General features: G+C 43.9%; 3 protein-coding genes across 3 annotated transcripts; 2 read left to right on the forward strand and 1 right to left on the reverse strand.

Annotated features, from left to right (window-relative positions):
• Window positions 1-440: 440 nt before the first annotated feature.
• On the forward strand, window positions 441-2,515 carry LOC6505095 (nitric oxide synthase-interacting protein homolog). The gene is made up of 3 exons (XM_001965439.3): window positions 441-1,322; window positions 1,385-1,493; window positions 1,561-2,515. The coding sequence occupies exons 1-3, from the start codon at window positions 571-573 to the stop codon at window positions 1,630-1,632; spliced, it is 933 nt and encodes a 310-aa protein (XP_001965475.2). The 5' UTR covers window positions 441-570; the 3' UTR covers window positions 1,633-2,515.
• Window positions 2,516-3,673: 1,158 nt separating this feature from the next.
• Window positions 3,674-7,321, reverse strand: LOC6505170 (coatomer subunit beta). The gene is made up of 6 exons (XM_001965438.4): window positions 5,457-7,321; window positions 4,739-5,394; window positions 4,518-4,679; window positions 4,190-4,463; window positions 4,021-4,126; window positions 3,674-3,952 (listed from the first exon to the last, which is right to left on the reverse strand). The coding sequence occupies exons 1-6, from the start codon at window positions 7,079-7,081 to the stop codon at window positions 3,887-3,889; spliced, it is 2,889 nt and encodes a 962-aa protein (XP_001965474.1). The 5' UTR covers window positions 7,082-7,321; the 3' UTR covers window positions 3,674-3,886.
• Window positions 7,322-9,400: 2,079 nt separating this feature from the next.
• Window positions 9,401-12,355, forward strand: LOC6505096 (transferrin). The gene is made up of 5 exons (XM_001965437.4): window positions 9,401-9,554; window positions 9,630-9,872; window positions 10,173-11,259; window positions 11,728-12,112; window positions 12,183-12,355. Exons 1-5 carry the CDS (start codon window positions 9,467-9,469, stop codon window positions 12,285-12,287), a joined length of 1,908 nt encoding a protein of 635 aa, XP_001965473.1. The 5' UTR covers window positions 9,401-9,466; the 3' UTR covers window positions 12,288-12,355.
• Window positions 12,356-12,423: the final 68 nt, after the last annotated feature.

The raw sequence follows: 12,423 nt of genomic DNA on the forward strand, positions 1-12,423 counted from the left end.
TACCTTTTTGGACTCGGGGATCCATTTCCCATCATTCTGCATCAAAACCCCAGGACGAAATATTTTTTAAATTTTTTCAAAAAATTTCCAGGGGGTCCCCTTCAAAAACACCGGGAATGGCACTTTGAGCGCCGCAAAGACCATATCTCCGGCAATTCTCACCCGATTCTCAAGCGGAGTACCTTTTTGGACTCGGGGATCCATTCCCCATCATTCTGCATCAAAACCCCAGGACGAAATATTTTTTAAAATTTTTCAAAAAATCCTTTGTTAAATGGGAGCTAAAAAATTCAAATACTGAAGATGAATCTTAAAAAATTACCATTCAAGAATTAAAAATATGATAAAATAATCTCGTGGAACCATTATCTATCTAATAGATTCAAAAAAAAAATAAAATTCCCTAAATGCATTTTTAAAAAGTGCGCATTCTAGTGTGGCCCTTAACGAAACACCACGTTTTCGCGCGCTGGTCACACTAGAACACTCTGAAACGTAAACATCTGTCGCGTTGCTGTTGTTTGTGAATCAAAAAATAAAAGGAGAAAACCAAGAAATAGAAGCCGGAGAATGACTCGCCACGCCAGGAACTGTACGGCCGGAGCCGTCTACACGTACAACGAGAAGAAGCGGGATGCGGCGGAGTCCGGATACGGGACGAATGCCCAGAGGCTGGGGAAGGACTCGGTGAAGTCCTTCGACTGCTGCTCCCTGACGCTGCAGCCGTGCCGGCGGCCGGTCATCACCAAGGACGGCTACCTGTTCGACAAGGAGGCCATCCTGCAGTACATCGTCACCAAGAAGAACGAGTACAGCCGGCGGCTGAAGGAGTACGAGCGCCTCCGCAAGGCCGAGGAGGACGAGGTCAGTGTGGAGGCCAACAAGAAGCAGGAGGCCCGCATGGAGAAGTTCGTGAATGGCGAGAAGCCGGCCATGACTCCGGCCCATCGCTCCGATCTCCAGCCCTCCACCTCGAGTGCCGCCAGTTCCTCTGCATCCACATCCACATCCGCCACCTCCACACCATCGTCCTCCTCCATTTCCAACATGACCAATGGCCATGAGAAGAAGCTGCCCAGCTTCTGGCTGCCCTCCGAGTGCCCCAATGCCGGTGTGGCCAAGGCCCAGAAGCCGGATGCCACCATCTACTGTCCAGTTTCCCAGCAGCCCCTGCGCGTCAAGGATCTGATCGACGTGAAGTTCACCCTGCTGCGGGATGGGGACACCAAGAAGTCGCTCATCGCCAAGGAGGCCCGCTACATGTGCCCCATCACCCACGATGTCCTCAGCAATGCCGTGCCCTGCGCCGTCCTCCGACCCACGTGAGTTCTGGCCGGGATTGGTCTGGTCCAAGTCTATGTGGTTCTAATGATCTTCTTTTTAGGGGCGATGTGGTGACCATGGAGTGTGTGGAGCGACTGATACGCAAGGACATGATTCACCCGCTCACCGATAGGAAGCTCAAGGAGAAGGACATTATTCCGCTCCAGAGGGTGAGTAGCGGGGGGGGAGGAGATCTGGGTCCATGGAGGTCACTATAATGAGTCTTGGTATTTCTAGGGCGGCACCGGATATGCCACCACCAATGGCAACCTCCAGGGCAAGGAGAAGCGCCCCATGCTCCAGGTCTAGAGATGATTTTAAAAGCCACTTCCGTCGTGTGTCTGACATGTTTCAGCATGAATTTATCGCGTTTAATCATGAATATATCTTGTTATTCATGAATCTATCATAATACTATCGAGTTTAGTCATGTTCCATCAGGACTATATCTTTTTATTCATGAATTCATATTTCTATCGTGTTTAACTATGATATCATGTTTTATCATGAATATATTCAGTTTGATCATGAATTTATCTTGTATTCATGAGTCTATCATGTTTATTCATTAAACTATCTTGTTTTGTGACCATGAATCCATGAATCCATCAAGTGTACTCTACAACAATAGAAGCAATAGTGTCATGAGCCAGCCTATCTGGTCTGATCATGAATCTATAATTTTTAATCAAGATTAATCATGATTCAATCGTATTTTATCATTTTTCATCATGAATATATCAAGTTTCATCATGATTCTTAATTTTTTATCGTGAATATATTTTTTGATTCATGAATCTATACTGTTTTATGCGTTACTTTGAACGTTACTTGCTTCTCATGATTCTATTAATCATGAATATATCATTTTATTCATTTAATCAAGATTATCATGAATAAATCCGGTTCAACCATGATTCTATCGTATTTCTTCCAGAATATATTATTTTTCTTTTTTTTTAACTTATTCAGTTTTATCATGAGCCATGTCTATTTTGGTAAATAATGTTTTATCATGAATATATCTTGCTATTCATAATTCGATCGTGTTTATTCATGAATCTATTATGTTTCATCATGAAACCTATCACGTGTACTCTACAAAAATAGCCATAATTGTTAGACAAATATATGTATCATATATATACTACAATATTCCGAATAAATCCAGGCATGCACCCATAAAAATACACTTTGCAGTTTTATTATTTGGGGTTAATTTTGTTTATTCATGAAACCTATCATTTTATTCATAAATCTATGCTGTTATATCATCCTCCCCTTGTTCTTCATCATGAACAAGCCTTCTTGTTTGATCATGATTCGAAACACGGTATGTTTAAATCATATTTTATTCATGAATCTATCTTGTTTAATCATGAGTATATAATGTGAATCCATGTTAAATCATGATTCTATCGTATTTAGTCATGTTTTATCATGAATATATCACTTTATTCATGAATATATCACTTTATTCATGTATCTACCGTGTTTAATCATGATAATCATGAATATATGGAAGTTTAATCATGATTCTATCATCTTAATCATGAATATATAATATTTTATCATTTTTGATCATGACTCTATAGTGTCTAGAGTGAATAAATTAAGTTAAATCATGATCCTATCGAGTTTAATCATGTTCCATTATGAATATCTTGATATTCGACAATCGATTGTGTTTAATCATGAGTATATCTTGTTTTTCGTGAATATATCTAGTTGGTTCATGAATCTATGAATGAATTCAATTATATTTAATCATGAATCTATCCAGGTATATCATGAAACCTATCTTATCTTATTTAAACTTATTTATTTATATTTATATTTTATTTTATTTAATCATGCTTGATTATGAATCTATCATGTTGAATAATTTTTATCGTGAATATATTCAAATGTAATCATGATTCTATCTTGCTTATTGTGAATATATCTTGTTGTTCATAAATCTATCATTTTTAATCATGAATATGTGGATATATCTTGTTTATTCATGAATATATCTTCTTCCTTCCTTGAATCTATCATGTTTTATTGAATATATCAATGAATATGAATATATCTATCGTGTTTAATCATGATTATCATGAATATACCCATTATTTCGTGGATATATCTTGATTATTCATGAATATATTAATGAATATGAATATATAAATCGTCTTTAATCATGATTATCATGAATATATCCAGTTTAATCATGATTATATTCACGAATCTATCATGTTTTCTCATTAAACCCATCATGTTTGTTAGACAAATATCTATATAATATATATATATCCCTATTCCGAATAAATCCAGTCATGCACCCACAAGAATACACTCTCCACTTCCATTATTTTGAGGTTAAGGTATAATATATATATATTTTTCTGTTTTCTTTCTTTCTTTTTTATTTTTAGGCATAAGTTGTAACGTTTAGAGTTTAAATTGAAGAATTTCTGATGCGGAATGCGGTCTAGATGCGTCTCTCCTGGTGATGACTGGTCGTCCACGGCCAGATCATAATCCCATTCCCATTCCCATTCCCGTTCGAGTTCCACATCCACTAGGCCGCCTGCACCGATTGCTTCTGCGAAGAACTGATCTTATCGCCCAGACTCAAGGCCATGCCCTGAAAAGGATACAAAAAGGAGTAAATAGTGGCATGATTAGGAGCTCAAAGGACTCCCTCTTCCCCACCTGACTCTTGGCTCGAATGCGGATGTGTCCTGTGACCTTGGAATCGGGATCATCTACGGGCTTCTCGATGCTCAGATTGGCCAAGGCATTCTCCCCGAAAATGGACCTTAAATAATGAGATTTTAAGGATTAAAAATCTGATAAAGGATAACCCTTAAAGGACACCCACTTGGCATACATATTGGCGGCCATGAAACCGCACTGGCCGGAGAGCGCCTTCTCCGGCGTAAGGCACTTCATGTTGGTGCTCTTCAGGAGGTGCCTGAGATACTCGTGCAGGTCGGTGAAGCTGGTGTTGACGGTCACCTTGTTCTCCCACTCGAAGTCCTGCCACATCTGCCGGAATTCGGTGTCCGTGCAACTGGCCGGAATGATATAGTCCATGATGTCGATGTGGATGGTGTTCAGGACCACGACATTGGTGTTTAAGGCGGTGTCGTAAACTGGATTACAAGAAGGATTAGATCTGGAAGGTAATGGGAGTGGGATGGACCCACCTATGTTGCCAAAGATGATGCCATTCTCTGTCGAGGAGACCTTCACATTGGCCTTGATGTTGCAGAAGTCGTGGGGGGCAAGGACCACCGGATGCGGACGCTCCACCAGCTTCAGATCACCCAAGGTGGCCAGTTCCAGGGTGCAGTTCTGCAGAGTGTCATCTGGAGAGGGCATAACTATAAGGATTAAGGGATCAAGGACAAAGATATGGCCCACTTACTGGTCTGATTCACGATGAGGACGTCCAGGACGATGTCATACTGATTCACATTCACGTAGGCCTCGGCATAGACCGGATCGGAGAAGCCCGTCAGCTGGGTGACCTTGTTGAGCTTGTTATTCGGCGAGGAGATGTCGCTCATCTGGGCATTCTTGGTCCCGGCCAGGGCCTGGTTCAGACTCGACTCGAACACATTCTCGCCCAGCTGATTATCCCGGCCGTTGGACAACTGACCGAAGGACACCGGATCATCCGGCTGGACCTTGGCGGCGGCCCTCTGCTTCTCCTTCAACACCCGCTGATCCTCATCGGCCTGGGCGTCCAGCATCTTGCCGAGAGCTTCCCGACAGAACAGCGTAAAGACGGACACCGCCTCCGGTGTCCTCTCGCTCAGAGTCCGGAGGCAGACGAAGATGCGATCGGTGTCGTCGTTGGTGATCGGCTTGGCGGGGAAGCCGGACTTGCCCAAATGCAGGATGGAGCTCATGATGAGCATCACCTGGGTGGTGAGACGGTTCTGGGCGCGTGCCTCCGCCTCCAGCTCGGCGTAGCGGAGGGCCAGCTTGGTCAGGGTGACGGACAAGGCGGCGCCAATGAAGAAGTCCCCGTCCATCAGGTACTGACGCAGTGGCGGACGCTTCTCGGCCTTGGCCACTCTAGAGGAGGAGGATACATTGGTGAGTCATGGAGGAGAAGGAATAGAATCTCATAGACTTACGGTGCCAAGCTGTAGGCGCTCTGGGTGGCATAGGTGCCATCGGATGTGACCTTGGTGCTGGCACTGCCAGATCCAGATCCTGTGGCTCCTCCCTCGCTGGCTCCCTGGGACTGCTGCTGCTGCTGCTGCTCCTCCGTCTGATCCCCTGCGAGGCGACGCTGCTCCGCCTCCACCATGGGCACCTCGCCCAGCGTCTGCTGGATGACGGCAATCACCTCGAGGATCTGCGGTCCCTCCACATACTCGCCCAGGATCCAGACGGCGGCCCGATGGATCTTCGAGGACTTGATCTGAGGGAAGGCCTCGATCAGGTGCTCGATGATGAGGGCCCGGAGGGCGGGGAACTTTTGGATGGCCTCCCGGATGAAGACCAGAACATCAGCGGCGGCTAGCTCATTCGTGTCGGACAAGAAGTCCACCAGGACTGGGATGACATTGGCGGCCACGTCGGGGAACTTGATGGAACAGGTGTGAAGGGTGCGGACCAGCAGCTGGCGGTACTTCCCAGTATCCTCGTGCTCCACGTTATGGGTCTTGGCCACCTCCTTCTTGAGGACCAGCACCATCTCGCCAATGTTCCGGGAGTAGACCAGATCCAGGGCCAGGGCGAGGGTCTTGCGACGTACCTCGATGTCGGGAGCGGCCAGGACGCGGAGAACGTCCATGACCAGGTCCTGCATGACCTTCTCCATGCCCTCGTGCTCCTTCATGGCCACCAGCCGGTCCAGGACGATCAGTTTCACGTTGTTGTCGCTCTCCTTGACCACCAGTTCGATGTAGCAGCTGGCGGCCGCCTTGATGGCCGTGGGCGCCAGGGAGAGGGTGATGAGAGTTCCAGCCGACTCGTACCGGACGGCGTTGGAGCTGGAGTTCAGGAGGTTGTAGATGCAGCGGATGAAGCGCGACCGCTCGGCGGGATTGGCGTGGCACACTTTGTAGATCAGCTCGACGATGACCAGCTGGAGGATGTCGCCGAAGGTGTGCACCTGGTCGATGCACGACGCCAGGTAGTTGAGGGCCCGCTCCTGATCCGCATGGAGGAGCATCAAAAACGCATTCCTTTTGCAGCTCATGTCCTGCTGGGTGTCCAGGAAGTTGGCAATCAGCTCCGGTCCGTCCGGCACCAGCCAGTCGAAGTTCTTGTAGATCGTGAATATGGCCAGGACGGCGTTCCGGCGGACATACGAGTGGCGATGATCGAGACACGCCCGGATGGCGGGCATCAGGGGCTCCAAGAGCTCCGGCTCCTTCAGCTTGCAGAGGAACCGTAAAGTGGAGCCGCGCAGAAACTCATTCGGATGCTGGAGATCCTTCCGGTAGGCATCGCAAACGAGGATCATCTCCTGGAGTAGCTTGCCATCCGCCGAGGTCTTCGGCACAATCTCCCAGAAGATGAGGAGCAGCTTCTTGATCGTATGATTCTGGACGGGCAGTACGAACCGGATGATGGTCATGATCAGGCCCGGATACCGTTCGCCATTGAGGAGCAACTTGATCACCTTCTTCAGTGTCTCGATCTTGACGTTGGTGTCGCCCTTCTCCAGGTCCTGCTTCAGTTGCATCTCATTGGGGACGTCCAGGTCCGGGGAGTTTATAATCGTGTAACACGGCACTTGCGACGTCATCTTGCCGATTCCTGGCCGATTCTCTGGCGTTCTCTGGCGGATTAGTGACTGCTATGGCGACTGCTCTGGCTGCAGACTGTGGGTGTAGGTGTGGCGGTATTCTCTGACGCGGTTCCCCTCCTCGTTGCCTCTACAATTTCCCAATTATAAACCAACTTTACACTTTTTTGTCGCTCCGGCTGTTTGACGTGTCACTTGAATTCACCACGCGCGGTGCAGTGTTGGTGAGTCGGCCAACATCAGTGTTGGTCAGTGCTCGCGGGCTGTTAATACCAGCAAAAATACTGTGGTGAATTTGAATATTTGAAAATATGGGGAAAATGGTCTGTTAAGTTAACAGAATGGTATTAGATGGCGGGATTTTTAAAAATAGTGTTTATATTTCTTATATTTATAATATTTTAATTTAATTGTTATGCAATAATAATTTAATAACTAAAATATGTTATATTTTTAATTTCAGAAGAGATAAGTTTGTTTCAGTCTCTGTTAAGCTGATAACATACTGTTAGGCGGGCTTTTTGAAATTTCTGTTAAGAACAAAAGGCAGTTTAAGCTTTCTAAACTGTTGCTCTTTTTATTTATTTGCATTTTTGTGGCTCTTAGTATTTATTTAATAATTAATTATATTTTTTCTGCTCTGATTTATTTTTTCCCCGTCGCTGATAAGAATCTGTGCAAAAAAACCCCAGCCCAGCCTATTAGTGTTATCCCGGCAAAGTGACCTTGAACCGACGGGGTTGATTCGCCGGACTACCCCTGAACTGCATACAAAATTTCTAAATGAACTCGCCACTCAAATGTCATAAAAAATATACTGATTTTTAGAAAGAGACGGTAACAGAGATCCACACCCACGACTTTTAATTTTTTGCATTTTATTGGATTTGTTGGAAGAGCCACTTGTTATTCAACCACGCCCCTTGCATTTTAAACAGATCAGTTTGGATTCGGTTGCCAAGTGCCTGGGGGGATCCCCTTGCAGTGGGTACACCCCCTTTTTACCGCCCCACCCCCTCTGGGGGACTGCACTCTGTCGGGGAGGAGGCATCCCCTAGGGGGGGAACAGGTTCACCTCCGGAATAAACAAATCTTTTTTTATCAAGAAGGGCAGTCCAGAGATCGAAGGGGGGATACTCTTTATTTTTATTTTTTAAGGGGTTATTTTTTATTTTATATTTATCATAAATTATTTACGAAATTATGATTTTCTTTAATTCTTAATATTTAATAAATAATAGTTACTAATTAAATATTTAATCTGTATTTTAAAAATGGAAAAAATGAAAAAAAAATATTTTCTTTCTTTTTTAAAATTTTTTGTTTTCATTTTCCATTATTTTCTTTATTTAAAATTTATTAAACACTTGTTAAAAAATAGCTATACCCCCTAAAAATAGTGTATTAAACCACAAATGACTATTTATTTATTTGATTCCAAGAAAAGTGCAAAAAAAAAACGCTGAAAAGAAGTTCAATTCAATTTACTTTTCAAATGAGAGAAATTGAGACTTAACCCCTTTTTAGATTGCTGGATTAGGGGGTAAACTATCTGGAATAAACTACAAATTACCCTAATAAATATTTAAATGGCTTAATTATTGTCAAGAAGCTGTAATTGCAATTTTAAATTCAATTAGCTGATTTAAAAAAATCTGTTTAAATCAAAAAATCAATTAAAAAATAATTTTCAGCTGTTTTTGTGGTAAAGGGTTAAGAGAATAGAGGGGTTAAAGGGCTGAAAGATTACTTAACTTAATAATTAAAAAAAAAGGTAAAATAATTCGTAAAAAAAAATATTCCCTCTCACCTTGAAGAAAAAAAAAATCCCCTGATATTCTATATATTTTAATTCTATTTTAAAGATTATATTTTAAAATGATTATTAAGATCAAGAGCCAAAGCAATTAATTGCAGATGGGGATCTACTTTATTTTTTAAATAATTTCCAAACAATAAAAGTTGATTAAGTTTTTATAAAAAATATTATTAGAACCCGGACTTTGATGGATCTTTTCTTTTAAGAACCACAATTTGTCACTCAAATCGTCTATAACTTAGGGCAGATCATGGTTATATATATATAGTCTTGTGGATATATATCCATAGATATTCCAGATCCATAGAGACAACCGGTTTCTGGATGACCCGGAGGATAGCCCATCCTAGGGAGTGCCCAGAACCGGTTCCGGCACCTTTCTCTATTATTCCACTTCTACACATATATTACTTACTTATTACTTTATTTATTCTTTAATTTTTTCTTTTTTTTTCTCCTGATTGAAGAAAATAAAGAAAAGCAAACAAATCAGAGCGATAGCAGGTCGGGTATATAAGCTCCCCAGCCGGCTATCGGTTCTCCAGTCGAGCTTAGTCTGCTGCGAGATGAGTTCCCGGCGAGAGATTCTAGGAGTGGTGGTGGCCCTGGTGGTGGCGGGCCTGTTCCTGGTGGCCCAGGCCGAAGAGCCTACCTGTACGTTATAGTTTTAATTTTTTAATATTTATTTTTATTATTAATACTAATATTTTAATATTTAATCTCTTTCAGATCGCTTGTGTGTTCCGCAAATCTACTTGAAAGAATGCCAACAACTGCTGGCCGATCCCTCGGAGGCTGGCATCCGGATGGAGTGTGTCCCTGGACGGGATCGGGTGGACTGCCTGGAGCTGATCGAGCAGAGGAAGGCCGATGTCCTGGCCTCGGAGCCAGAGGACATGTACATCGCCTATCATCGCAAGAACGAGGACTTTCGAGTGATTTCCGAAATTCGCACGCAGCAGGATAAGGATGGTGAGTTTTTAGTTTATTTTTTTTTTAAGTTTAGAGTTGGAATTATTTTTAATTTTATTTTTTTTTTAATTCCTAAATAGTCTTAGTTTTAAAAGAAAATATAAAATCTGGCCTATAAAGTTTCCTTTTCAAAAAATAGAAGCTCTAAAGTTCAAGTCCTTTTTGTATTTTTATTATTTTTTCCCTTTTTTTTGACTTTTAATTCCCTTTAAAAAATCTAAAAAAATATTAATTAAATTAGTAATTATTAAAAATTAAAACTCAATAAAATATTAATCCTCTGGTAACCCCCCTCCCCAGCCCCCTTCCGTTATGAGGGCATTATCCTGGTGAAGAAGTCCTCCCCCATCCAGACCCTCCAGCAGCTGCGCGGCGCCAAGTCCTGCCACACTGGCTTCGGACGGAATGTCGGCTACCGGATCCCCATCACCAAGCTGAAGAACAACAAGGTCCTGAAGGTCTCCAGCGATCCGGAGATCTCCGCCACGGAACGGGAGCTCAAGGCACTGTCCGAGTTCTTCAGCGAGTCCTGTTTGGTCGGCAACTACTCCACCCACCCCAGTACGGATCACTCCCTGAAGAAGAAGTATGCGAATCTCTGTGCCCTCTGCGAGAAGCCCGAACAGTGCAACTATCCGGACAAGTTCAGTGGGTATGACGGCGCCATTAGGTGCCTGGACAAGGGCAAGGGCGAGGTGGCCTTCACCAAGGTTCAGTTCATCAAGAAGTACTTCGGACTGGCTGGTGGGGATACCCCCGCGGAGGGTAATCCCGAGGAGTTTGAGTATCTCTGCGAGGATGGCAGTCGCAAGCCCATTACTGGACCCGCCTGCTCCTGGGCCCAGCGCCCCTGGATGGGCTACATCTCCAACGAACAGGCCGTTAGGACTCCGGAGAAGCTCGACCAGCTGCAGCACCGCCTGGAGCGCTTCTTCAGCAATGGGCTGCAGGCGCAGAACAAGGACGCCGCCGCCCACCTCCTCATCCAGCCGAACGCCGTCTACCACAGCAAGGACGCGGCCATCGATCCGAAGGTCTATCTGGAGCGGGCCGGCTACAAGGATGTGATCGAGCGGGACGGCAGCGCCATCCGGAAGATCCGACTCTGTGCCCAGAACGACGCCGAGTACGCCAAGTGCCAGGCTCTGCATCAGGCCGCCTACTCCCGGGACGCCCGGCCGGAGCTGGAGTGCGTCCAGTCGGTGGACTGCATCCTGGCGGTCACCAAGAAGGAGGCCGACCTGGTCGTGATCGGCTCTGATACCTGGGAGGAGGCCCGCAAGTCGAAGCTCCAGCCGGTGGTCTATGAGCAGCTCGACTCCCAGGACATACTGGTGGCGGTGGCGCCACCTAGCGTTGGACGCGCCGATATCCTCAAGACGGGCATGTGAGTATTATTTTTTATTTTATTTTTATTTTAATTTTTAGTTTAAAAAAAATAAATAACTAAGCCCTCCTCCTCGATTCTCATAGGGAGCACTTAAGTGATGAAATAAAAAAATTAAATTAAAAATAAAAAAACAAAAAAATAATACAAATTAATTGAAAAAATAATAAATAAAAATTAGTGCCCTCCTCCTCGATTCTCATAGTGAGGACTTAAGTAACAATTAAAAAATTAAATAAAAAATAATAAATTTAAATTTAAAATAATAAAAATAAATATTAAAAACAGTGGACTTAAGTAACAATTAAAAAATTAAATAAAAAATAATAAATTTAAATTTAAAATAATAAAAATAAATATTAAAAACAGTGCCCTCCTCCTCGCTTCTCATAAGAAGCACTTAAGCTTCTAAAATATTTTATAAAAAATATAAAATAATAATAAATATTATTTTTTTTTTTTTTATAGAAAATTCGATGAATCCTCGGAACGTGCCCACCTCTCCTCCGTGTTCCTGCACCGCCTCCTGGGCGCCCAGACCTGCCGCGTCCGCTCCTCCCCCGACAGCCAGGTCGAAATAGTGCCCGCCTCGGAGCTGGAGAAGCACAAGGACTCCCAGCTGATCTGCAAGCGGTTCGAGCGTCGTCCTGTCACCGACTACCGCTCCTGCAACCTGGACCTGATGCTGCCCCACGCCGTCTTCATCCGCTCGGACACCACCGCCGTGGAGCAGGAGACCATCAAGCACCTCTTCTCCGCCCTGTCGGACAAGTTCGGGGCTCATGGCAAGTTCGTGGATGTGTTTGCCATCTTCGGGGAGTTCCAGCCAGGACATCCCAATGTCTACTTTGATGTGAGTTCTTTTTTCTTAATTATAAACCTATTTCTTAATTTTAAATTAATTTTTTTATATTTATTTTTAGGACAAAGCTGTGATCTTCACCACGGAACTAACCAATGAACTGCAGAACGAGTACATCAACTGGCACCTGCAGTGCGGCAGCGACAACAAAATCAAGAAAAATTAGTTCCCCCCTTTATAGGGGTTGAAATATAATAAAATATTATTAAATATATTAAAGGCTATTCAAGAAAATAGTTTTTTTTAATTGGTTGGTAAGTTTTCTTTCAAGTTTTTGAATTGGAAAGTAGAAGTAGAAGTTG

This window comes from Drosophila ananassae, chromosome XR (assembly GCF_017639315.1).
Source record: "Drosophila ananassae strain 14024-0371.13 chromosome XR, ASM1763931v2, whole genome shotgun sequence".
Taxonomy (NCBI): Eukaryota; Metazoa; Arthropoda; class Insecta; order Diptera; family Drosophilidae; genus Drosophila; species Drosophila ananassae.

What these genes read in the sequence shown, in the direction of transcription:
- LOC6505095 (XM_001965439.3), top strand. Translation starts at nt 571, where the DNA reads ATGACTCGCCACGCCAGGAACTGTACGGCCGGAGCCGTCTACACGTAC. An exon ending in TGCGCCGTCCTCCGACCCAC is followed by an intron (nt 1,323 to 1,384) that starts GTGAGTTCTGGC and finishes TCTTCTTTTTAG; the next exon opens with GGGCGATGTGGTGACCATGG. An exon ending in ACATTATTCCGCTCCAGAGG is followed by an intron (nt 1,494 to 1,560) that starts GTGAGTAGCGGG and finishes TGGTATTTCTAG; the next exon opens with GGCGGCACCGGATATGCCAC.
- LOC6505170 (XM_001965438.4), bottom strand. Translation starts at nt 7,081, where the DNA reads ATGACGTCGCAAGTGCCGTGTTACACGATTATAAACTCCCCGGACCTG. An exon ending in GCCGCCAATATGTATGCCAA is followed by an intron (nt 4,127 to 4,189) that starts GTGGGTGTCCTT and finishes TCATTATTTAAG; the next exon opens with GTCCATTTTCGGGGAGAATG. An exon ending in GCATTCGAGCCAAGAGTCAG is followed by an intron (nt 3,953 to 4,020) that starts GTGGGGAAGAGG and finishes TATCCTTTTCAG; the next exon opens with GGCATGGCCTTGAGTCTGGG.
- LOC6505096 (XM_001965437.4), top strand. Translation starts at nt 9,467, where the DNA reads ATGAGTTCCCGGCGAGAGATTCTAGGAGTGGTGGTGGCCCTGGTGGTG. An exon ending in CCAGGCCGAAGAGCCTACCT is followed by an intron (nt 9,555 to 9,629) that starts GTACGTTATAGT and finishes AATCTCTTTCAG; the next exon opens with ATCGCTTGTGTGTTCCGCAA. An exon ending in ATCCCAATGTCTACTTTGAT is followed by an intron (nt 12,113 to 12,182) that starts GTGAGTTCTTTT and finishes ATTTATTTTTAG; the next exon opens with GACAAAGCTGTGATCTTCAC.